The following is a 25,860-nucleotide window of genomic DNA, read 5'->3' as shown; positions in this document are numbered from 1 at the left end:
TAACGTGAGAGGAAACTTCATGCTGGTAGATCATTCCATGGCAGTCAGGAAATGTGATAACCATCATTTTTCCTGCAGATGTAACAACTTCCTGTTTTTTCGTATCCGAGAACATGGCGATTTCCACACTGTGATGGCTCGTTTGCCTTCAGGATCGTAATGATGCAGCTATGACTGATCACCGGAGATTTCGATTCCAGAAACGCATCCCTTCCATCAGGAAAGAGACGCAGCACCTCAAGGTTTGTTTCCATTCGCACAGCCTTTTGTTCGGGAGTGAATAAATGTGGCTCCCAGCGAGCACAATCACGGATAATACGGAGATGATCGTGCGTAAAGATACTGGCTTATGCAATTCTCAACACTGCAATGAGGTTACGTTACGTTACCCGTCGATCCTCACGGACATTCACAGTACCTGGCAGCGCGGGGTAGCCGCGCGGCCTAGGGCGCCTTCGCCTTGCCACGGTTCGCGCGGCGCCCCCCCCCCCCCCCCCCCCCTCCCCGTAAGAGGTTCGATTCCACCCTCGGACATGGATGTGTGCGCAGTCCTTATCGTAAGTTAGTCTAAGTTAGATTAAGTAGGGTGTAAGCCTAGCGACCGATGACCTCAGCTGTTTGGAACTTACCACCACAGTACATATGCTTATGTTGACTTCAGTCACTGCAGAAACCGAAACACCAGGAACACCTTGCGTAAAACAGACAAATCGGCCTGCTTTGAAGCCCTTGAACCACCTAAATACTGTCGCACGAGGTAGTGCATTTTCACCGTAGGTTTCCTACACCTTTCGTAATTTTCAATGGCTGCAAGGTTTAAACAAAAACAGAATTTTGTTGTGCCGTTTAGCTAGTCTAGAGTCACCTCTGTAGCTTGGTCCGTAAAATGTAAAGAGCGTCTATAAAATAATGCATTACTACCAACTCATCGATTCGAGAGTGCTGCTGCCTATTGACATTACACACAGAAACCCGCTCTTTTAAATATTTATGGTAAAGATAGAGAACTATCACGGTAGCTATACGAAAAAAATCAGTCTCATCCTCTATTGATCATCCTTCGAAATAACCAACAATGAGCGTCTTCATATGGACATGACACACTCAAAAAAGGTTGTGGATACTCTTCCTCCATGGAACTACACTACTGGTCATTAAAATTGCTACACCACGAAGATGACGTGCTACAGACGCGAAATTTAACCGACAGGAAGAAGATGCTGTGATATGCAAATTATTAGCTTTTCAGAGCGTTCAAACAAGGTTGGCGACGGTGGCGACACCTACAACGTGCTGACATGGACAAAGTTTCCAGCCGATTTCTCATACGCAAACAGCAGTTGACCGGCGTTGCCTGGTGAAACGTTGTTGTGATGCGTCGTGTAAGGAGGAAATAAGCGTGCCATCACGTTTCCGACTCTGATAAAGGTCGGATTGTATCCTATCGCGATTGCGGTTTATCGTATCGCGACATTGCTGCTCGCGTTGGTCGAGATCCAATGACTGTTAGCACACTATTGGATCGGTGGGTTCAGGAGAGTAATACGGAGCGCCTTGCTGGACCCCAACGGCCTCGTATCACTAGCAGTCGAGATGACAGGCATCTTATCCGCATGGCTGTAACGGATCTTGCAGCCACGTCTCGATCCCTGAGTCAACAGATGGGGACGTTTTCAAGACAACAAACATCTGAACGAACATTTCGACGAAGTTTAAAGCAGCATGGGCTATCAGCTCGGAGACCATGGCTTCGGTTTCCCTTGACGCTGCATCACAGACAGGAGCACCTGCGATGGTGTACTCAACGACGAATCTGGGTGCACGAATGGCAAAACGTCATTTTTTCGGACGAATCCAGGTTCTGTTTACAGCGTCATGATGGTCGCATCCGTGTTTGGCAACATCGCGGTGAACGCATATTGGAAGCGTGTATTCGTCATCACCATACTGGCGTATCATCCGCCGTGATGGTATGGAGTGCCATTGGTTACACGTTTCGGTTACCTCTTGTTCGCACTGCGGCACTTTGAACAGTGGACGTTATATTTCAGATGTGTTACGACCCGTGGCTCTATCCTTCATTCGTTCCCTGCGAAACACTACATTTCAGCAGGATAATGCACGACCGCATGTTGCATGTCCTTTACGGGCCTTTCTGGATTCAGAAAATGTTCGACTGCTGCCCTGTCCAGCACATTCTCCAGATCTCTCACCAACTGAAAACGTTTGGTCAATGGTGGCCGAGCAACTGGTTCGTCACTACACGCCATTCACTACATTTGATGAACTGTGGTATCCTGTTGAAGCTGCATCAGCAGCTGTACCTGTGCACGCCATCCAAGCTCTGTTTGACTCAATGCCCAGGCGTATCAAGGCCGTTATTACGGTCAGAGGTGGTTGTTCTGGGTACTGATTTCTCAGGATCTATGCACCCACATTGCGTGAAAATGTAATCATATGTCAGTTCTAGTATAATGTATTTGTCCAATGAAACCCGTTTATCATCTGCATTTCTTCTTGGTGTAGCAATTTTATGGCCTGTAGTGCATTATGAGGGATAGAGACAGTGTTACGCAATATTAGAGTGATGTCTCCTGTGCGTGACAAAGTCTTAATTTGTGTGTCTAAGTTCTGAATTCGTTGTCATGTACGGAAATAAACGTTTCATGAACAATTATGTGACTGACAGGAACAGAAATGAAGTGACATTAATTTTGTCGTGTAGTTAGTGTCCACAGACTTCCAGAGTTAGTAGCTGAGCACAGTGAGGTGGCTGGATCTCGGCCCTCACCTCGTCCATGCTGGCGAGCTCCTGCGAGATGTCGGTGGCGGGACCCCGCAGCCACTGCAGCGCCTTCACCGCGTCCTCGCGCCTCTCGCGGTCCAGCAGGTACACCGGCGACTCGGGCATCGCGAAGAACGCCACGAAGAACACGAGAGGAACGATGCCGCACAGCAGCGACAGCACCCGCAGCCCGGTCAACTTACCCACAAAATACGCCAGCAGGAAGCCTGCGGCAGTGCACGCCCACTACATTCCCGTTCTCTTCGCGACTAAACAGGCTACAGCGGGCAGAGACTGGCGCTGAAGCAACGGGTACCAAATGGTAGACAAAAAGGGTAACTGAAGCACATTTTTATATTGAATACTGAGATATGCTGAGGCCATCAATGTTGCAACAACCCAAAGGACAGCAAATTACGAAATTATACTGATTGTGTGTATACGGCACAGCAGGAACAGTACATGAACATATTTGTAGGTGATATGGTGGAGATGGGAAAAACTGATCAGTTAAAACTGGTGACGGTACTTTAGTCCTGCATAAAAACTAAACGCCTCCCGAACAGGCCATGAAGGCTCAACGGAGCCGACCGGCCGCCATGTCATCCTCAGCCCATAGCGTCACTGCATGCGGATATGGAGGGCTATGAGGTCAGTGAACAGCTCTCCCGGCCGTGTGTCAGTTTCCGAGACCGGAGCCGCTACTTCTGAATCAAGTAGCTCCTCAGTTTGCCTCACAAGGGCTGAGTGCACCCTGCTTGCCAACAGCGCTCGGCATAGCGGATGGTCATCCATCCAAGGTCTAGCCAAGCCCGACAGCGCCCAACTTCGGTGATCTGACGGGAACCGCTGTGTTACCACTGCGGCAAGGCCGTTGGCCCTTTAGTTCTGAATAACCGGTATTTTTCAGTATTTGCTTGGTCCCGGTTATAACAGGTCTTTTTTTTTGCTTTTTAACTAATAAATGGGTAACAAACTGGCATATAAATTTGCCATACCAGCTGTGCTAGAAGTTTTGGTTTTTAAATAACACTTTTTTACGAAAAAGAGTAATATTAATTCGTAAAATTTCCATTCCTTTGAAATATTGGATATTTAAAGAAATTGGGGAAATCAATCAACACTGTTAAATAACAATGTCTACAGTTAGAAACTAGCAACAAAAGTATGACACAAGAATCGGTACATCATTGCAGAGACAACATTGTAAACTTCCTGTTATCGTGTGGTGCGGCTTATTAGACAGTATGCATGTACGTGCGGTGCGCAAAACTTGCCTCTCCTGGTCTATACAATAGTTTCTCGCTCTCGTCCTCGGACGACAGTTGCATTGCAGAGTGATATCATCCCTAGTTTGGAAGTACTGTATTTTACGAAGGTCGGCGCCAGTAGAGTACAGTGCTCTATTTACTTTAAAAGATTAAAAATCGGAGGAGCCACAACAAACTTGCGACATCACGTAAGGCGAAAACATCCACAATGTTCGTTGGAAGAGAAGGTAAATTTGATTGCTACCTGTATACTAATAATTTTACTGGCGTGACTTGGGTAACTACTGAATCCTTATCTTTGTGGTTTCTTCAGGGAGACAAATTGATACCATCCGAAAGTGATTATGCAGGGAGATCACCAACTTGTGACCTTTCCCTGTCTCTGGCGCTGCTCCCGTCTCCTTCACCTTCACTATGATTCCTGAAGGCAATGAGACGAATTTCTGCCACAGCCTCAACCCCATATCGATCAATAGTTCCTGCTCTTTCACCTCCATTAGAATCTTTCAATTTTTGTTCAAAGTCAACGTTTATCTCTGGTAGTAATAGCACTAAAAACTGAAAATGGGTTATTTGACAAACCGGTTATTTTGAGCGGCTCTAACAGTAAGGTTAATCTGGAGAAGAAAAGAACCCGTGTATCCGAAAACCGGTTCTTTCAGTGATAACCGCCATCCCTATGATTTAAGGGTGTACAGGGTGCAAAATTAAAAACAAAGACCTGCCACTTCTGGAACGAACAATAACTCTAACCTTGCTGCGCATCTAGTTGAACTGAATTTCGATAAGAGGTATGCATACATCATTACATGATGCTTCAGCTCAATGTGAGTTATTAAATCATAGTAGCTGGGTACTGGTGGTGAGCCAGACTCTCGGCGCCCCATCACTAGACTTTTACGATGGATGAGGTATCTGGAAAACATGCTGCCAGGTAACTGTCAAACACACTCAGTGTCGCGGTAGATCGTGACAGCACAGCAGCAGGCGGTCTTGCTTTATCTTTCTAAAAAAATGGTTCAAATGGCTCTGAGCACTTTGGGACTTAGCATCAGAGGTCATCAGTCCCCTAGACTTAGAACTACGTAAACATAACGAACCTAAGGACATCACACACATCCATGCCCGAGGCAGGATTCGAAGCTACGAACGCAGCAGCAGCGCGTTTCCGGACTGAAGCGCCTAGAACCGCTCGACCACAGCGGCCGGCTTATCTTTCTGAAAGAATACTTCATGGACATTTCGAAGATAAGACACAGCCACCGGTCTTAAGAAATTGGAAATGTAGCTCATCGCTGTGCAGATCAGTGGTGATTGAGTAGTGTGCCTAATGGCACCATGAAACAATCACGAATATAATTTGGCAACGTTCACTCCACTCTTGGATAAGTAGGCTCACATCGTGATAATGTGTACAGAAGCAGGACTCGTCTAGAAAGACGACCTGGTGCCACTCCTGAGACAGGTACATCTGTTGGACGCACTATTGTCGGCGTGCTTTTCTCTGCTGCTGCCTTAAGGAAAGTCTCAGTCAGCTTCGGGACAGTCCCATCGCTTTGTCCATGAGGACACTAGTCTCGTTACAAAAAAACTCATTTCCTTACTCAAGGTATGTGATTTGGCTCTAAGACCTTACACGGCCTAGCGAAAGATAAACTCTAAGATAGAAAAAAGAAACCGACCCATCAAGTAAAAATTACCCGAAAGAACCCGGTAGATGTGGTGTAAGTGAATAGGCAAATAGATAATAACAATTTCAGGAAAAATGGATTATTTATTCAACTGAAAGAGCTTTCCAAATTGAGCAAATCAGTCAGGCGTTGCTCTACCTCTGGGCACTATGGGACTTAACATCTATGGTCATCAGTCCCCTAGAACTTAGAACTACTTAAACCTAAGGACAACACACAACACCCAGCCATCATGAGGCAGAGAAAATCCCTGACCCCGCCGGGAATCGAACCCGAGCGCGGGAAGCGACAACGCTACCGCACGACCACGAGATGCGTTCTGACTCTAATTCAAGCAGTTATTTAGCTTGGCATTGATTGATAGAGCTTTTGGATGACCTCTTGAAAGACATTGTGCCAAATTCTGGTCGATTAACGTGTTAGATCGTCAAAATCTCAAACTGGTTGGCCATAATGCTTCAGACGTTCTTAACTGGGACGGGATCCGACGATCTTGCTGGGGAAAATAGGATTTGGCAAACATGACGACAAGCAGTAGAATTCTCGCCATGTGTGGGCGGTCATTATCTTCCTCCAATGTAAGCCAAGAATTGCTTGACATAAAAGGGTAACAAACTGGGTCATAGAACATCGTCGACGTACCGCTGTGCTGGAACGGTACCGCGAATGACACCCATGGGATCTCCCTAAGAAATGAAATGGCACCCCAGACCATGTGACGGGCGACACTCAATGAGATTCCAGGCCGAATACATGTCTTGAGATGGCCCAGACGAGTGATGGTCTTGGATGTCAACAACCCCTTTGGTTGTCATACGTGGCATCATTACAGCACAGCAGTACGTCGAAAATATTCTAATCCCCGTTTTGTTTCCCTTTGAAGTCTATCCATCCTGGGCTTACATTTCAGCAAGATGATGTCCTCCCGCACACGGCAAGAGTTTCTACTACTTGTCTTCGTGCCGTCCGAACCCGTCGGATCTCTACTCCTTCGAAAACGTAGGGAGCATTATGGGCAGGGCCCTCCAACTGATTCGGGATGCAACGCGTAAGTTGGAAAGAATTTTGCACAGTATCCCTCAGGAGGATACCCAACAACTCTTGTCAATTAATTGCAAGACGAATAACTGCTTGCATAAGGGCTACGGGGAGATCAACACGTTACTGACTTGCTCAATTTGTGAAGTTCTCTCTCCTGAATAAATCACCCAGTTTTTCGGAAATTGTAATCCTTCGTTTGACTGTACAGGTACATCACGTCTACTGATTTACGTCCCACTTGGATAACTCTTTCGTGGTACATTTTTATTGTCTCAGAGTGTATGCCTATCCTCCATGGTACTAGTCACCGAGCCCGCTGAGACCCTGTATGGTGGTGAGAATCGTTCCTTTGAATCCATCGAGTGCATCCTCACACTACAGTAATGGTATCCCTACCAACATCAGCCGTAATATCGCCGAACAAAAAAAGCAGTCCTAACAGTCTGCAGTTATGCCACTATAAGATTCGGTCATTTGCTGCAGACGTTTCTCCATCTAACATGAGCAATAAAACAATTTTTTTGCAAAACAAGATCCACATGTGACTTGCAGGTGAGAACTTCCGTGCGTAAGTTTCCCTTGTATACAGAATGTCGACGGACGTACTCACATTTTCTTTGTTGCTAATCATTTTCATATCCAATGATTTACTATATTTCATGCCCGTTTGACGTTTGCTGTATGCCACCTTCACGGTATTTCAATTTCAGAGGGCAACAGTGAAGTTATTTTCTAAAACCAGCTCAATTGCGCTACTATATTGTAAGTTATTGTACCCGTGCGATCCATCCTAGAATGTTGTCTTAGTGTGTTAGATCCATACCAAATGGGACTAGTAGTGGATGTTGAACGTGTACAGAGAAGGGTAGCACGAACGGTCACAGGTCTGTTTAACCTGCAGGAGAGTGTCACTGAGATGTTGAAAGAACAGAGCTGACAGTCCCGAGAAACTCTACTGACGAAATTTCAAAATCCGGGCTTAAATTATGCCTCTAGGAATATACTAAAACCCCGTACATACCGTTCCCATGACGGTAGCGGAGATAAGATTAGATTAATTACAGCACACACAGAGGCATTTAAACAATCCTTTTTCCCACGCTCCATACGTGAATGGAGCGAGGAAAATCTCTAATAATTGGTAAAGCGAAACATACTCACTCCCATGCATTTCACAGTGGTTCGCAGAGTATAGATGTAGACGTACTGTGAACAAACATCTGGCCGCTGTTTCACTACCTGTGCAATTACAGGCCCACCTGCTTAGCATATCACTCTCCTACATGTTATTGTTGGGATTCGAAACCGGAGCCTCTAACTCTTCTTCAGATAGTTCATTAGCTGTATTCAGGAGTCTGAGAAACCCGTTATCCTTGTCTCAACCAGTGAAATTCGTTGCAGTTCAAACAAGTTGACTGTTCACCCACCCAAACGGATATAATTATTCTCGAGCGTCCAGAATACGTCACATGAGTGTTTTGCTAGTGAAACAGTTGCATTTTTAACTAACAGACACCCCCGAATGTTCAGTTCGTGACTCTCAGTGTATTGGTTGCTTATTGAGAAATGTCTCATGCACAATTTCCACTATTTTTGTCAAAAGGACGTGGGACGAATCACTTTACAAGCTACATATACATAATTAATTTGGTTGTATGGGTGCATGATAGCCATTTACAGACGAATAAACAATTCAAGATCTTTAATTTCATCAAAATACTCATATTAGCTTTTGTTAATACTTATCTGACGTCCTGAATGCTGGAATTCAGATCCATTGCGAGATATTTCCCTTCCTATCGGTCACTGTACAAATTTACGTTTGCTGCCAAAAGGGTGGCCTATTGGAAGACGTTGATCTCTTCACTGGTTGTCATGGTTCAAGCTCGAAACGGGACAAGTCATCACTGACGACAGTTCTCCTCCCGTCAAAGAGATTCCAGCGATGACAACTGGAGACGCACCGAATAGCTGTGGGAGGCCAACCTGTCTGTCGCCCGCCATACAGCCCAACAAACAGGTGTGGTTGTCTGGGTGCCATTTCTTTTTATAGCAGGACCCTCTATGTTTGAGCAGGCCGCTATGGCCGTGCGGTTTTAGGCGCTACAGTCGGGAACCGCGTGACCGCTACGGTCGCAGGTTCGAATCCTACCTCGGGCATGGATGTGTGTGATGTCCTTAGGTTGGTTAGCTTTAAGTAGTTCTAAGTTCTGGAGGACTGATGACCACAGCTGTTAAATCCCATAGCGCTCAGAGCCATTTGAACCATTTTTGTGTTTGTCATCCGCGGCTTCCTGCAGCACTGCGGGGTATGTCGACGATATTCTGGGCCCCCTTTTGTTGCCCTTCGTGACAAGCCATCCTGGACTTACATTTCAGCAGGACTGTCCATACTCAGGCTGCGAGAGTTTCTACTGCTTGTCTTCGTACTTGCCAACTCACGTCTCTCTTTGTTCCAGGTAATCTAAAATGGGTCTGCTACGTGAACAGAAGATCGAAAACATCCTTATATCAGGGGAACGCAGCTACCGAACAACAGCAGCTGACTACAACAGACGCCACCCAGACAGAGAACCGGTATCGCACAGCACGGTGGCTCACGTGATCACCAAATTGCGGGAGATGGGCTCTGTTCACGACAGGGCACCTAGTGGGCGAGCAAGGACTGCCACCAAAGAGGAAACTGCAACTGCGGTTGTTGCGTCGTTTGTGAAAAGTCCTAAACGAAATACCCGTCGTGTGGCCCTAGCATGTGGAATAAGCGAAACATACGTTGTCTGGATATTCCAAGGGCATACTTTTCAGCGACGAGGCGTATTTCACTTTGAATGGGGAGGTCAATCGACATAATTGTCGATACTGGAGTGACGCAAATCCGAACTGGGTTGCCCGAATTCGATCACATAGTCCAGCCAAGGTGATCGTGTGGTGTGGCATATGAGACACCCGCATCATTAGACCATTTTTCATTTACAACACCTTAACTGCACCACAGTAGCTGATGCTGCTGCAGGACCCTGTGTTCCGTTCCACATTGAACGCTGACGGCATTTCCCCATCTTATTTTCAGCACGATACAGCCCCTCCACACTATGACATTGGTGTCCGTGAATGGTTGGAGGCACAACTGCCAGGAAAGTGGGTTGGTCGCCGTAGTCCCGTGGAGTGGCCGCCCAGATCCCCTGACTTAACGCCTCTTGATTTTTATCTATGGGGCCATCTTAAGCAGATAGTGTATGCTGAGAGCATCCGTGATTTGAGACACCTGGAGTAACGCATACAACACTCCTATGACCAAATTGCAGGAGACGCTCTCCTCCACTCTCCTCTGTGTGCAGTCAGAGTGGTTACGGCGACTACAGATGTGCATTGCACGGGATGAGCAACACTTAGAACATGTGTGGTAGCAATCGGTGTGAAGATCATTTCCCAACTTTGAACGTTAATAACCTCTAAACTGTACAAGATAGACAAAAACAAATTACACCACTAAATTCCAGATCTCAATCGAGTGTTATTTGATGTGTCATACACCCGTCTTCCCATTTAAAAAAAAAAAAAAAAGTACTTGAATCCAAAATGGCGTATTTCAAGATGGCGGCCATGAATGACATTCACTCCAAAAGTTGCGGCCCCATATCAAACATATGTTTCCATCATCACATTTCAATTTTCCCTTTAATCTTCCAACTTATGAAGATGGCCAAGGACTTTTGACTCGCCCTGTATACAGTCTGTCGGCATAGGGACAAATGCAGACAATTTCGTAGATTTTTGTCACTCACGCTCCCTAGTAAACGTGACTTATTTAGTTCCATAATCGAAAAAAGCGTTTCACACACATAACACATATGTTCTTCGATACATTGTATCACGTTTGAAACCTCGTTACGGTGACGTGGAAGCTCTTCCCGACGAAAACAACGTATAACTCCTGGACATTTTAATGTAAAATAATTTCTCTTACAAACGGGAGTACATTGCAGATCGATCAGTTCCACCTGCACATGATCAGAGACGCTTTCAGCTGAATCGGCAAATGGTGTAGAAAACAGGTCAAATACAGACGTAAGATTCTTTCAGTACCACCTTCAAAATTCGCGTTCCCTTTAACGCCAATGAGCTTAGTAAAATTAGTATATCCCGGATGTTCTAATTCCAAGGATATCCCTTGACTTCACCAACGAACTTTGCTGTAATATTATAACGTCTCCATAATATTCGTTCACTTCCCTCAAAGTCTGTTGCAACTGACAGCGCAATAATGCATGCAACTTCAGAAAATTTAGAATTTGTACCACCAATTATATCACGTACCCCATGCCTGCAAATTTAGCACATAATGCTTCTGGATGTACAGAACAACGAATCCTGTATGAATCGTCCGTCGATCGTTGTAAATTTTTGCTCTCTCATCGTCAATTAAATCTAAAAATTTTGTGCACGGTGCTGAAATGCCGTCCTATAGATCTGCGATACCCGTTGACTATGCGGCTGCTTAACAGATATTGAGAATTCTCATCCTTCCCTCCTGCAATTCCAATTCCTTTTTAAAGGTTGGGAAAATAAATCGCTAGACTGCCTCTAATTGAGCGAACAGCCACGTTTCATTTCAACTTCCTTTATACCACGAGCAAATACAGAAAATTGAACAAAACAATGGCTCTGAGCACTATGGGACTTAACTGCTAAGGTCATCAGTCCCCTAGAACTTAGAACTACTTAAACCCAACTAACATAAGGACATCACACACATCCATGCCCGAGGCGCCGACATTGTGCATGCTCTGTTGCCTGTGTCTATGTGCCTGTGGTTCTGTCAGTGTGATCATGTGATGTATCTGACCCCAGGAATGTGTCAATAAAGTTTCCCCTTCCTGGGACAATGAATTCACGGTGTTCTTATTTCAATTTCCAGGAGTGTATGTTCATCGATACATTGTATCACGTTTGAAACCTCGTTACGGTGACGTGGAAGCTCTTCCCCACGAAAACAACGTATAACTCCTGGACATTTTAATGTAAAATAATTTCTCTTACAAACGGGAGTACATTGCAGATCGATCAGTTCCACCTGCACATGATCAGAGACGCTTTCAGCTGAATCGGCAAATGGTGTAGAAAACAGGTTCTTTCAGTACCACAATGAATCCTTCAAAATTCGCGTTCCCTTTAACGCCAATGAGCTTAGTAAAATTAATATATCCCGGATGTTCTAATTCCAAGGATATTCCTTGACTTCACCACCGAACTTTGCTGTAATATTATAACGTCTCCATAATATTCGTTCACTTCCCTCAAAGTCTGTTGCAACTGACAGCGCAATAATGAATGCAACTTCAGAAAATTTAGAATTTGTACCACCAATTATATCACGTACCCCATGCCTGCAAATTTAGCACATAATGCTTCCGGATGTACAGAACAACGAATCCTGTATGAATCGTCCGTCGATCGTTGTAAATTTTTGCTCTCTCATCGTCAATTAAATCTAAAATTTTTGTGCATGGTGCTGAAATGCCGTCCTATAGATCTGCGGTACCCGTTGACTATGCGGCTGCTTAACAGATATTGAGAATTCTCATCCTTCCCTCCTGCAATTCCAATTCCTTTTTAAAGGTTGGGAAAATAAATCGCTAGACTGCCTCTAATTGAGCGAACAGCCACGTTTCATTTCAACTTCCTTTATACCACGAGCAAATACAGAAAATTGAACAAAACAATGGTTCTGAGCACTATGGGACTTAACTGCTAAGGTCATCAGTCCCCTAGAACTTAGAACTACTTAAACCCAACTAACATAAGGACATCACACACATCCATGCCCGAGGCATGATTCGAACCTGCGACCGTAGCGGTCGCGCGGTTCCAGACTGGAGCGCCTAGAAAATCGAACAGCGCTGGCATTACGATTCTACCGAGCTGAAGAATTCGTGCAGTCTGAAAAATGCCACACCAAATGCCAGAATAAATAGTGTCCCATCGCAGTGCTAAATGAAATGTCGCGCTCTACCAAATAGTTGTGAGAAGGAGCAGCAAAACGGAGATGTATCGACGAGTGCCAGGAAAGACCCAGTCTCGGTCAGCACGGGTGCGGAACATTGTGCACGCATGAAGTCATGCAAATTGTGGTCGACCCTCGTCAACAATTAAAGATACGCTCTTTAGACAGTTAAAGGCTTCCTGTCAAGTGTCATTATTCCAATGAAATGTCATTATTATTTGATTTCACGAGTTAAAATTATATTACTTATATTAGCCTAATTTAAGTGCTGTAATTGTGTTTCGTTAAAAATGTAATCAAAGTATGCTATTATTTTGTCAATAACATGAATCGCTTTAAAGAATCGTCATACACCTGAAATCAGAGCAGTAACAGAGACGCATAGTTAATGTGAAAATTCAAAACAATAACATACACATATAGCTGGTGTGAAAATGATTGAAGATGCAAAAATTATTCGGCCTAAGAAGGTGTAATATGATGCTCCACTAGTATCAAATGGATACATATCGCTTCATTCCGTGTCACTCAACATTACGAGCAACTACAGGATGGCCAAAATATGAGGGGCAATCAAATGAAAACCGAACATCCGCCACAACGGGAGAATGGAATTGTTCCATTAAAAAGTATTAACGACACGCGTTAAGATGTTTATTCCATTGGGAGACGACACGATCAGTTCCTGTTCATAGAAAGCGGTCGGCCGCTGACGGATCCACAACCGCGATTCCTTTTACACTTCTTCGTCCGGCTCAAACCTACGTTCAAGCATGTATTTTTTCAGGTCGCCAAAGATATGAAAATCACTTGGTGGAAGATCCGACCTGTACAGAGGATGTCGCAGTGTTTCTCATATAGATCACTGAAGCGTAGCCGCGGTCAAATTGATAGTGCAGGGGCGGGCATTATTGAGCAACTTTACCGGAACGTGTGTGAACATTTCTTTAGCGGGGGAGATGTGGTATGTTTGCACTGTTCGTTTTCCCGTTTACCTCTGGCTCGAAAACAGCAATCAAGTCACTTTGCAGAAACTGCAGCGTGTCATAAATCAAGACGCCCACGAATGCTGTCGGACGCAATCATCCTATTGAACAATGACACCCGCCCAAACAATGACAATAGGACGAAGGCTTCAGTGATTTGTTTGGGAAATACTGCAACATCCTCCGTACAGCCAGAAACTTGCCCGTGTAATTTTCACATCTTTGACCACCTGAAGAATAGGACGAAGGCTTCAGTGATTTGGTTGGGAAATACTGCAACATCCTCCGTACAGCCAGAAACTTGTCCGTGTAATTTTCACATCTTTGACCACCTGAAGAAAGACATGCATAGGCGTCGGTTTCAATTGGACAGGGAAGTGCAAGAGTGGATGCGGATCCATCAGCGGCCGATCACGTTCTACGAAAGAGGAACAGATCGTCTCGTCTCCCAGTCGGTTCAAATGGCTCTGAGCACTATGGGACTCAACTTTTGAGGTCATCAGTCCCGTATAACTTAGAACTACTTAAACCTAACTAACCTAAGGACACCAGACACCTCCATGCCCGAGGCAGGATTCGAACCTGCGACCGTAGCGGTCTCGCGGTTCCAGACTATAGCGCCTAGAACCGGACGGTCACACAGGCCGGCCTCCCAGTCGGATAATTGTCTTAACGCGTATGATGATTACTTTTGAATGGAACCATTCCATGGTCCGACTGCAACGGGTGTTCGGTTTACATTTAACTGTCCCTTATAAATCTGGCCGAAAAATGTTTGTAAGACATAATAAGAAATAAGTTGTTATAGTTCATGAACATAAGAATTGGTCTTCACCGAATAATCCCACCCATTTATTTCTATCTCGTTTTGTAGGAAGAGATGTCAAAAACTAAAGGGATTTTTGCAAGTTTTCGTCGTGGGGTTTGGTAGCACTGCTAGTATCCAGGGCTGAACTACGGTTTGCAACACCTCTATGGCAACACGTCACACTTACTCCCGCGGAAGTCGTTGTATTATAGCAGACCATGAAAGATGGCAGCTCCATTGTCGATCTGCTCCAAGGAGGAAATGATGACAGTGATTCTCTTTTTGTTTGCAGAAGGTGCAAACCTGGGAAATTATTCGTCAAATGTAAGCGCTGTATAGTGACAACCGTCTATCGCGAAATGAGATCAACGAATGTATACAGCGCTTCAAACAGGAAAGAACTTCTCTATGTGACGAGGAAAGATTGAAGTCAACTACTGAGGACAGTTTGGAAGTCGTTGAGGGCATGGTGATGTGAGACAGGCGAATCACAGTGGACGAAATTGCCAATGCTTTACGTATCAGTCATGATTCAGCGTATTCCATCTTACACGACAGGCTAAATTTTTGGAAAGTGTGTGCAAGCTGGGTACCGAAAGAACACTCAGCACAGCATAAGACGCAAAAGATGAATGTCTCTCGTAAACATCAAGCCTGTTATCATCGCGAGGGAGACGGATCGCAAATCTTTACTGTAGACGAAACTTGGATGCTTCAAAATGGCTCTGATCACTATGGGACTCAACTTCTAAGGTCATCAGTCCCCCAGAACTTAGAACTAATTAAACCTAACTAACCTAAGGACATCACACACACCCATGCCCGAGGCAGGATTCGAGCCTGCGGCCGTACCGGTCGCGCGGTTACAGACTGTAGAGCCTAGAACCGCTCGGCCATCGCGGCCGGCTTAGGTGCGTCATCGCGAAGCGGTAAGTAAGGCTGCAAGCATGGTTTGGAGACACCCATCATCACCAGAAGTAAAGAAATTTAAACGTCAGTCATCAGCTGGTAAGATTATGCTAACACTATTCTGGGACATGGAAGGTGTGGTAGCCGCTCATTTCACCCCAAGAGCCGAAACTGGGAACTACTGTGATGTGTTGCGAACTAAACTGAAACTTGCAATCAGATCCAAACTTCGCGGGAAACTACTAAAAGCTGTCATCCTGCAGCAAGATAACGCTCTGCCACATTCTGCCAAACGGCCGAAACAATAAAGGAGTTGGATTAGATTTGCTGGAACACACGTCATACAGTCCAGACCTGGCTCGAAGCGATTTCCTTACGTTTGGACCATCAAAGGAAGCGCTCAGGGGAAGAAAATTTGCAAACGACGCAGAAGTCATTGATGCAGTGCAAAATTGGTTACAGATGCAACCAAAACACTATTTTTCCCTAAGGAGTCAAAAAACTTGCGAAACGTTGGACAAAGTGCGTTAGAGCGCAGGGAGGTTATGTAGAAAAATAATGTATGTTTCTGTTTTCGATCATTAGAATAAATCCAGAATGATAATTTCAGTTTGCTGCGGAGTGTGCGCTGATATGACACTTCCTGACACATTAAAAGTGTGTGCTGGACCGAGACTCGAAATCGGGACCTTTGCCTTTCGAGGGCAAGTGGAAGGTAGGAGACGAGGTACTGGCAGAACTGAAGCTTTGAGGACCGGTCGTGAGTTGTGCTTGCGTAGCTCAGTGGGCAGTCTGCCATCGGCAGGGAAGCAGTGCGGACCGCGCTCGATCGTCCACGCCGCTGCGCGCGGAGTGTTTCTTTACTTCCCCGTCGCCGGCCGCTGTGACTGAGCGGTTTTAGGCGCTTCAGTCCAGAATTGCGCTGCTGCTACGGTCGCAGGTTCGAATCCTTCCTCGGGCATGGATGTGTGTGATGTCCTTAGGTTAGTCAGGTTTAAGTAGTTCTAAGTCTAGGGGACTGATGACCTCAGATGTTAAGTCCCATAGTGCTTAGAGCCATTTGAACCATTTTGGAATTCCTCGTCTCCGCACGTCTCAGTCGAACGAGCTATAATTGCCAACTCTTACAGGAAGAACACTCTTAAGTTCACAGCTTCAAATGAATACGCACGACCCAAAGCACTGGACGTCGAACGCTTCCTACGCGAAGATGTGAAGATCCGCCCTGACGATCTCATCGGCATACACCTATCGATCATTAGCAGCGTCATTTATGTTAAGATGACTTCCCACGCTGCCTGAAACGAGATTATTCAACGGTCGCGACATGGACTAAAATTCCAACACTCCGACGCCGATCTTGTCGGCTCATACATTTGAGCAGCTAGGTATTTTTCTGGTTGAGTTCCTTAATTGTGATCACCCCATTCCGCACCGGCGGGTTGCGCTAGCCAAGCCAGATAAAAAAAACTTCCACGCCGCGTACGCAGTTAGCAAAACAGGCGAACAGAACTCGCTGTTATACACGGCACAAACACCAATATTGCCGCTTCCGCCAAGCTCAATGTTACGTTTGTGGTAGGAACTGACATATGCAGTCCGTGTGTTTGCAACGAAACTAACATCAGAATTTGGCCCACTCACAAAAATCTAGTCACAAGGTCCATGTCATTAATGCAGTATATTCCAAGTCTACAACAGGTGTTAGTACACCTAGCAAGCGTGCAGTTTCGTCAGTGATACGTCAGTCAAGCAAACGTTTTGTTCATTTACTTATTTGTGGGAAACATGTGAAATTTCAGTTGGACACGGGTGCCTCTGTCACACTGCTCAATCGTCCCACATATGAACTATTCGGCTCCTCACGCCTGTCTAAAACTAGCACGCAACTAACGGCTTATAATGGACAAGACATCAGCCTCGTGCGTATCGCTCCTGTAGGGATTACAAAGACGAGATTAGACTGCCTACAACACACATAGAGGCATCGAGCAATTGTTCCTCGAGCATTCCAACCGCGAATGGTTCGGTAAGAAACCGTTACACCATGTACTAAGTTCTAGTATCCTCTGCCAAGCACGTCACAAGGTTTTGCAGAGTATATGCAAACATAGATGTAGATGTAGACATAGACCTAGATAGCTCGAGATTTTCCGTGGAGCCTTGTCAATAACTGTTGGAATCTCTGGAGCTCGCCTAGTCACTATGTGTGGTGGAAGGGGTACACTCATTACACAAGACTTTCTGCAACCAAAGCATCATTTTCATGTCACGCCCAATATCGACAGCCGAAGGACTGCTGCCGGCTTTCGTTAGCGTTTGCTCTCACAAGACATCACGCTGCTTATCGGAGATTTACGAAATCACGCCTTTCTTGGTACGATTACTGTAATTATATTTATAAATTAAACGTTACATCAGGATTTATCGATGGTTAATTCTTTCATATAAGTGTACTCTCTCAGGAGTGAGTTGTTCTTGTCAATATTATACAAATGGTTCAAATAGCTCTAAGCAATATGGGACTTAACATCTCAGGTCATCAGTCCCCTAGATTAAGAACTACTTACACCTAACTAACCTAAGGACATCACACACATCCATGCCCGAGGAAGGATTCGAACCTGCGACCGTAGCAGCAGCGCAATTTCGGACTGAAGCGCCTAAAACCGCTCGGTCACAGCGGCGAGCCAATATTATACAAATTATGCTTGAAACACGCTTGTATTATTATTCGCGGTATGCTGTTTCAAGGTGACGCTGCATTAAAAATTCTAACATTCTGCGTGGTGTCTGTTTGTTCTAAGTCGTGTCTCCCTACCACTTTCGCGCAACGACGCTCTGAGCATGCTTTTTAGGGAATTGACTAGTTTGAACCTGGGACCTGTTGCTGGTAAGGAGACACCAGACCACACATGACATGTAGAGTTCAGAAGAGTTCAGTGAGACTAGCGATGATATAATCAAATACTTAATGATTTCAGCGTCAGCTCCACTGCACTCCCTGTAAAAGAATCTTAATACTAACTAAATTTAGTGGAAGGGGTTCATGGCTTTCCAATTTTTAGTTAGCTGGTGAAATAATGTCCAAAAAGCAGTTAAGTTTACCAATGGAATTTTTATTCTACTCAAAAAAACATTTTTTATAAATTGCGCTATTGATGAAAGGAAATATTTTAATACAGGGTGATAAAAACCAACTACGTTCAACAAAAATGTAAACGAATATTCCCTGAATTGATTTCCAAGTTCTACAATGGATCGAAGGATGACCTGTGCCATATCACATCTATAATCTAGGTTTAAGTTGAGTTTCATAAAAGAGAAAACTATCAAAATGGTCTACAGTGACCCTCAATTATCTTTAATTACTTACTTAACTAGTAAATTACAGTGGCTGATGTGGCATCTCAACAATTATATCACAGAAAAATCATCGCGTTTCAGATTTTAACTTCTAGTAGCAAATGTGAATACCACGAAGTTTAATTGACGATCGATACTAGTATTACGTAAAAAGGTGATGTAACAGATGAGACTACTGCAGTTCTGAGTGATGCCTTATGCGGTCTTATGCGGCATCGCGTGCGTTCATTAACTTGTCGGTGGTTAGGCAGCGCCAGGGAGCGGTGGGCAGCGCAGCTCCACACATCTCGCCGTCTGGGAAGCAAACATCTAGAACTTTTCTCTTTACTACAATTTACCGAAGTTGGTTTAACAAAAAGGTACTGGCTGTGTTTTCAACTGATCAATCAGGGTCTCAATGTTAACCTTGAGCTCCGCCTACAAAAATTCTGTCCCTCCAATGAGAAACGTTATACTTTTCGTGGTATGGCAATGTTTTTAATCCAGAATGAGATTTTCACTCTGCAGCGGAGTGTGCGCTGATATGAAACTTCCTGGCAGATTAAAACTGTGTGCCGGACCGAGACTCGATCTCGGGACCTTTGCCTTTCGCAGGCAAGTGCTCTACCATCTGGGCTACAGCTTTACTTCTGCCAGTACCTCGTTGCCTACCTTCCAAACTTTACAGAACCTCTCCTGCGAGCTGTGAGGACGAGGCATGAGTCGTGCTTCGGTAGCTCAGATGGTAGAGCACTAGCCCGCGAAAGGCAAAGGTCCCGAGTTCGAGTCTCAGTCGGGCACACAGTTTTAATCTGCCAGGAAGTTTAATGTTTTTAATGTTTGCGACATAACAAAGACGCGTATAGTCTCACGCTAAGACTTGCAGCTGGTGTGGCCCTTTCAGTGTTCTCGTAAGATCTATACTGTTCTTCTGGAGGGCTCTATCTTTTAACATGGGCTGGGAGATGGTCTTGACGGTCGGCCGGCGATGTGGGTGTCCATCCCTTATCGTAGGGCCTTCTAGCTTACACGACTCTGCTCTCGGCTTCTGTCCTCGTTTCTCCCCTCAGAACTGCGTCTGTTTCACGGTGGGAAGGTATGACATGCATTTATGCATTCTTGTGTTAGTCTGCTCACTCGTTGATCGTATTACTTTGGTTAATTTAATGTCAGGATTTATTCGGAGCTATGTGACATACTGCCGGATTTGTATCATGTCAGGGTTTTCATCACAAACCTGTCACCATTGTCATTAAATGTCAGCTTTTAATGCATCAATGATTTAAGCCTTCGAGAGATGGTATGATATCCAAGACAGGAGACTAATATCAGATAACGAAGCGCTAGCGTAATTGGTTTATGGAATCGAAGAACGTAGTGTCCTGCTACACGCAACTTTTTTTCATCTTAGCGTTGGTAACACATTCTGTAACTTTCTTAGGAATGTGATACTAGTGTGTTCTGCAATATTCGATGTTATTCACATTTCCGTCTGATTAGAGAGCGAATGATGAAATAAATATTTGGCAATTTCCGAATGCGTGGTTAGGCGGGAGCCTATGACGACAGCTTACATTGCTGCAAGTGAAAGGAGAAGCAATAACATTCTTATCCTTCCTTGTTTACAAAGTCGATATCAGCTCCTGCGATTATTGAGATTGCGCGTGACAAAGTGAAGTCACGTTTGCAGAAAGTCTTGTGAAATGAATGTTACCGTTGCTGGAAATAGCGGTTACTGTTGGTAGTAGCGGGTGGTAGTCGTGATGGTGAGCGGACATTTGCCACGCCGGACATTTGCCACGATTGTACCTGCTCCGAAGGATTAGGTCCCTTGTCTCCCCTTCCTCTTCCTCATCGCTGTCGCGCAGTAAAGGTACTTACTGAGTCTTTCCGCTGGTTTACTTAACATAGGACCAGAATCTCTTTGGATTTTTCTGCCACATTTTTAGAGAGACTTTCGTTGTGGAAACTATTAAATGCATCTCGCATTGAAATCCGCACCAAATTTGGAGCCTCAGTAAAACTTCGCCAATCTTGGAGATTTTGCGCTCGTCTAAATTATACGTGCCTTTTTCGGTGCTCCTGCAGCAGACTTCTGTCGTGGTTTGTGTACCATGAGGGATCAGTTCCGTCTCTTATTAATTTATTTGGTATGAATCTCTCGAGTGCTGTTGATACTATTTCTTTGAACTTAAGCCGCATATGGTCTTCACTTACATAATTTGGAAGAATTGGAGACTGTCTCTTAGAAAGACGTCAACCGAATTTTTAGCTGCTTTTATAAATAGATATAGTTCGCGTTTAGTTTTGGTGAATGTCTTTGTTACGGAATTGAGCCTCGCTCAACTGTGTGTTCACTAATTCCTGTATCCGACGTGATGCTCAGGATTATTTGTGGCTAAGAGGTCTAGTGTGTTTTCGTAACCATTTACAATTTGAATGGCCTCGTGAACTAATCGTTCAAATAATTTAAAAAAGCATTTACAACAATTACGGAAGTTGTTTTCTATCTACAATAGGGTCTGAAAATGTATTTTTATCAACATGTGGAAGGTAGATTGAAGTCATTGCCAAGTATAATTGTATGAGTAGCGTACCTATTTGTGGTGAGACTCAAGTTTTCTTTGAACTGTTCAGCATCTGTTTCATCTGAGCCTGGGGGTCGGTAAAAGGAGCCAGTTATTAATTTATTCCAGTTATCGAATATAACCTCTGCCCATACTAAGCCACAGGAACTATCTGCTTCAATGTCGCTTGTGAGCTGAAACACACAATACATTATTTTCCCTTAAGTTGTGCTTCTTGTTTCTGTTTCAGTGCAGATCATTACAATTACGGCTTTTCCCTCCAAAACCCAGGATGCTCTCTCTGTGACCTTGTAAATACCAGAGCTAAGCAATGTAGAACAGCAACGTACGTTACAAGCATAGCATTCTGTATTACTTCATATCCTTATTTCTAACATTTTAAAACTGTACGTCGACTTTAGATGACATGTCTGCCATAGATGTTCTTATCTCTATTTAGTGATCGTATTTTTAGTCATGTTTTGAACATAGTCCCGCTACACTTTATTAACTGATGTTTCGCCGCAAGGGATATCGGATTTTGGAGAGTAAATTAATATGGAGTATGTCGTTCCTCTTTTCAAACATTCACATTCCCATTTCTTCTTTCCTTATTGTCTTTTGGCATGCAGCTGTAATTCAAGTAGGCACAAATGCAGTGATCAAAAGGAATTGATTAGCTTTCATTCACATTCTCTTTACATCGTTTCTTTCTTGTTGCTTCCATGCCGATGGACTGTTTCTATCGCAAGCAGTAAGCGTGAAAGGAAGCCACCTGTTGTGTACATAGTTCCACGTAGTCAGCGAGTACACAACTTTCCCACTAGAGCGCGCCCCGCTAAGCACAACAGCACAGGCGCAGCGCTCGTCCGTCTCCGCACTACGAGATGGTGCTGCCATAGAGACGGACCAAATTCGGCTTCCGCCGATCCGCGTATTAATATGTAACGCAGCCAATGAGATTGCTGCTAACGTAGAACCTTTTCTCCTCGCGGATCACACTCGCGCAGTGATACATGAACGCGCGAGGTATTACAACGAGTGTACAGACCTCCGATTAGTCAGTCCGGATTTGTCTGTACCAGTCTGTACGAGCTCTACATTTGTCTGTACTAGTCAATAGTCAAGTTTCAGTCTGCGCCTAATAAGATTACCATATTCTTGTACAGAGCCATGAAGATAAATGTATAGACACTTTTGTCAAGTATCAGAGGTATATGTGAGAATAAAATTAACGTACCAATACCAAAGGAACTTCAGACTGTCAATTGTAAATAGCATCCAGAACCAAGTTAAGTAATTTTATGCTTGTTAATATTTTAATAAATGTGTGTGAAAATTGATCAAGTTCTGTTTAAAGTTGGTCACCGTCAATCTGCTACTCTAAGCGTGCAAGTGGCATTTCTATCGTCTGACCTAACGGCAGAAGATAAACACGCCACGTTTAGACCACGAGACATATTGCTGACATTCGCCTACTTCGTTAGAGCAGCAAGTCAAATAATCTGATAGTATGTGTAGAGAAGGTCTTAAAGTATGCACACCACACTGCCCTACAGACAGAGGGACCTATATTTATACTTGGCAGAACTAATTACATACTAACATAATCGTTAGTATTACTTTCGTTTCCGAAAAATTATAATTATTTCGAGTTCGGAAAAGAAGCTCTGTATTTCGCCAAGATGTCGAAGAAGAAGGTCCCTTACGTACCGGTTGTATCGAGTAAGATGTGGAGACGGGGGTTTGAAAGCGGACTGAACAAGTACGAGGAAAGGCGTCCCTTACCCGAGGGATTGATACTCATGCTACCTGGCGAAGGGGCAAGTGTGGCAAATGTCCGGCGTGGCAAATGTCCGGCATATTTCGTGATAATGTCACTCGACCGTGTAAGACAATAGCTGCTCTGAGTGCACAGAACAGGTTTCCTCTAACATAAAAATATTCAGAGAGTGTACTGTACCGAGGGTGAGCATCAGCTGGTAAAAGACGCCGAGCGCGCCACGTATCTGCTTCTCGGCGATCTCGCCCGTGTAGACGGGCGCGGCGGTGCAGTAGCCGGCGCCGCAGAAGCCCGTGATGAAGCGGCCGGCCAGCAGCAGCGGGATGCTGCGGAAGAAGGCGAGCAGCAGCCAGCCCAGCACGAACGGCGGCACCAGCGCCAGCATCACCACCTTGCGCCCGAACCGGTCCAGCGTCAGCGCCATCACCATCATCGCAACCAGCGACCCCAGCGGCGGAATGCCCGCCACCCACGACAGCTCTTCGTCCGTGTACACGGCTTCCGCCTTCAGCATCTCGAGCGCGGGGGCTGACCATCCCAGCACCATGCCGAACGCAGCACCGCCCAGGGTCGCTAGTCCAAGGAGATAGAAAATACAACATAGTCCTGGATACTTTATACTTCAGCCAAACTCAATAAAATCTGGCATATATGTGTACATACACTTTTTTTTGGGTCATCAGTCTACTGACTGGTTTGATGCGGCCCGCCACGAATTCCTCCCCTGTGCTAACCTCTTCATCTCAGAGTAGCACTTGCAACCTACGTCCTCAATTATTGGCTTGACGTATTCCAATCTCTGTCTTCCTCTACAGTTTTTGCCCTCTACAGCTCTCTCTAGTACCATGGAGTCATTCCCTCATGTCTTAGCAGATGTCCTATCATCCTGTCCCTTCTCCTTATCAGTGTTTACCACATATTCCTTTCCTCTCCGATTCTGCGTAGAACCTCCTCATTCCTTACCTTATCAGTCCACCTAATTTTCAACATTGGTCTATAGCACCACATCTCAAATGCTTCGATTCTCTTCTGTTCCGGTTTTCCCACAGTCCATGTTTCACTACCGTACAATGCTGTACTCCAGACGTACATCCTCAGATATTTCTTCCTCAAATTAAGGCCGGTATTTGATATTAGTAGACTTCTCTTGGCCAGGAATGCCTTTTTTGCCATAGCGAGTCTGCTTTTGATGTCCTCCTTGCTTCGTCCGTCATTGGTTATTTTACTGCCTAGGTAGCAGAATTCCTTAACTTCATCGACTTCGTGACCGTCAATCCTGATGTTAAGTTTCTTGCTGTTCTCATTTCTACTGCTTCTCATTACCTTCGTCTTTCTCCGATTTACTCTCAAACCATACTGTGTACTCATTAGACTGTTCATTCCGTTCAGCAGATCATTTAATTCTTCTTCACTTTCACTCAGGATAGTAATGTCATCAACGAATCGTATCATTGATATCCTTTCACCTTATATTTTAATTCCACTGCTGAACCTTTCTTTTATTTCCATCATTGCTTCCTCGATGTACAGATTGAAGAGTAGGGGCGAAAGGCTACAGCCTTGTCTTACACCCTTCTTAATATGAGCACTTCGTTCTTGATCGTCCACTCTTATTATTCCCTCTTGGCTGTTGTGCATATTGTATATGACCCGTCTCTCCCTAAAGCTTACCCCTAATTTTTTCAGAATACACTACCTGATCAAAAGTATCCAGACTCCTATTACATCTACATCCACATACATACTCCGCAATCCGCCACACGGTGCGTGACGGAGGGTACCTCGTACCACAACTAGCATCTTTTCTACCTGTTGCATTCCCAAACTGAACGAGGTGAAAATGACTGCCTATAAGCCTCTGTACGAGCCCTAATCTCTCTCATCTTATCTTTGTGGTCTTTCCGTGAAATGTAAGTTGGCAGCAGTAAAATTGTACTGCAGCCAGCCTCAAATGCTGGTTCTCTAAATTTCCTCAGTACCGATTCACGAAAAGAACGCCTCCTTTCCTCTAAAGACTCCCATCCGAGTTCCTGAAGCATTTCCGTAACACTCACGTGATGATCAAACCTACCAGAAACAAATCTAGCATCCCGTTTCTGATTTGCTTCTATGTCCTTCGATGAACACTCACCATCGAGGACAACGTACTGGGTTCTATTACTTAAGAAGTCTTCGAGTCACTCACATACTTGGGAACCAATCCCATGTGCTCGTACCTTAGTTAGAAGTCTGCAGTGGGGCACCGAGTCAAACGCTTTCCAGAAGTCAAGGAATATGGCATCCGACCCAATAGGGATCCCAAACGGTCGAGCAGTACTCAAGAATAGGTCGTATTAGTGTTTTATAAGCGGCCTCCTTTACTGATGAACCACATCTTCCCAAAATTCCACCAATTAACCGAAGACGACTATCCGCCTTCCCCACAACTGCCATTACATACTTGTCCCACTTCATATCACTCTGCAACATTACGCCCAAATATTGAATCGACGTGACTGTGTCAAGCGCTACATTACTAATGGGGTATTCAAACATAACGGGATTCTTTTTCCTATTCAGCTGCATTAATTTACATTTATCTATATTTAGAGTTAGCTGCCATTCTTTACACCAATCACAAATCCTGTCCAAGTCATCTTGTATCCTCCTACAGTCACTCAACGACGACAC

The 25,860-nt window shown here is 44.7% G+C and overlaps 1 protein-coding gene across 1 annotated transcript in view; it reads right to left on the bottom strand.

Annotated features, from left to right (window-relative positions):
- LOC126355363 (facilitated trehalose transporter Tret1-like) overlaps positions 1–23,737 on the bottom strand; it is a 46,142-nt gene extending 22,405 nt beyond the window's left edge. The window contains exons 1-2 of the mRNA XM_050005656.1: positions 23,371–23,737; positions 2,792–3,012 (exon numbers count right to left, since the gene is read on the bottom strand). Of these exons, the coding sequence (XP_049861613.1) occupies positions 2,792–3,012; positions 23,371–23,737 (588 nt within the window). The remainder of the gene's footprint in view (positions 1–2,791; positions 3,013–23,370) is intronic.
- Positions 23,738–25,860: the final 2,123 nt, after the last annotated feature.

This window comes from Schistocerca gregaria, chromosome 3 (assembly GCF_023897955.1).
Source record: "Schistocerca gregaria isolate iqSchGreg1 chromosome 3, iqSchGreg1.2, whole genome shotgun sequence".
Taxonomy (NCBI): Eukaryota; Metazoa; Arthropoda; class Insecta; order Orthoptera; family Acrididae; genus Schistocerca; species Schistocerca gregaria.
Note: the sequence above shows the minus strand (reverse complement) of the source record. Positions and strands in the feature narration are given on the sequence as shown.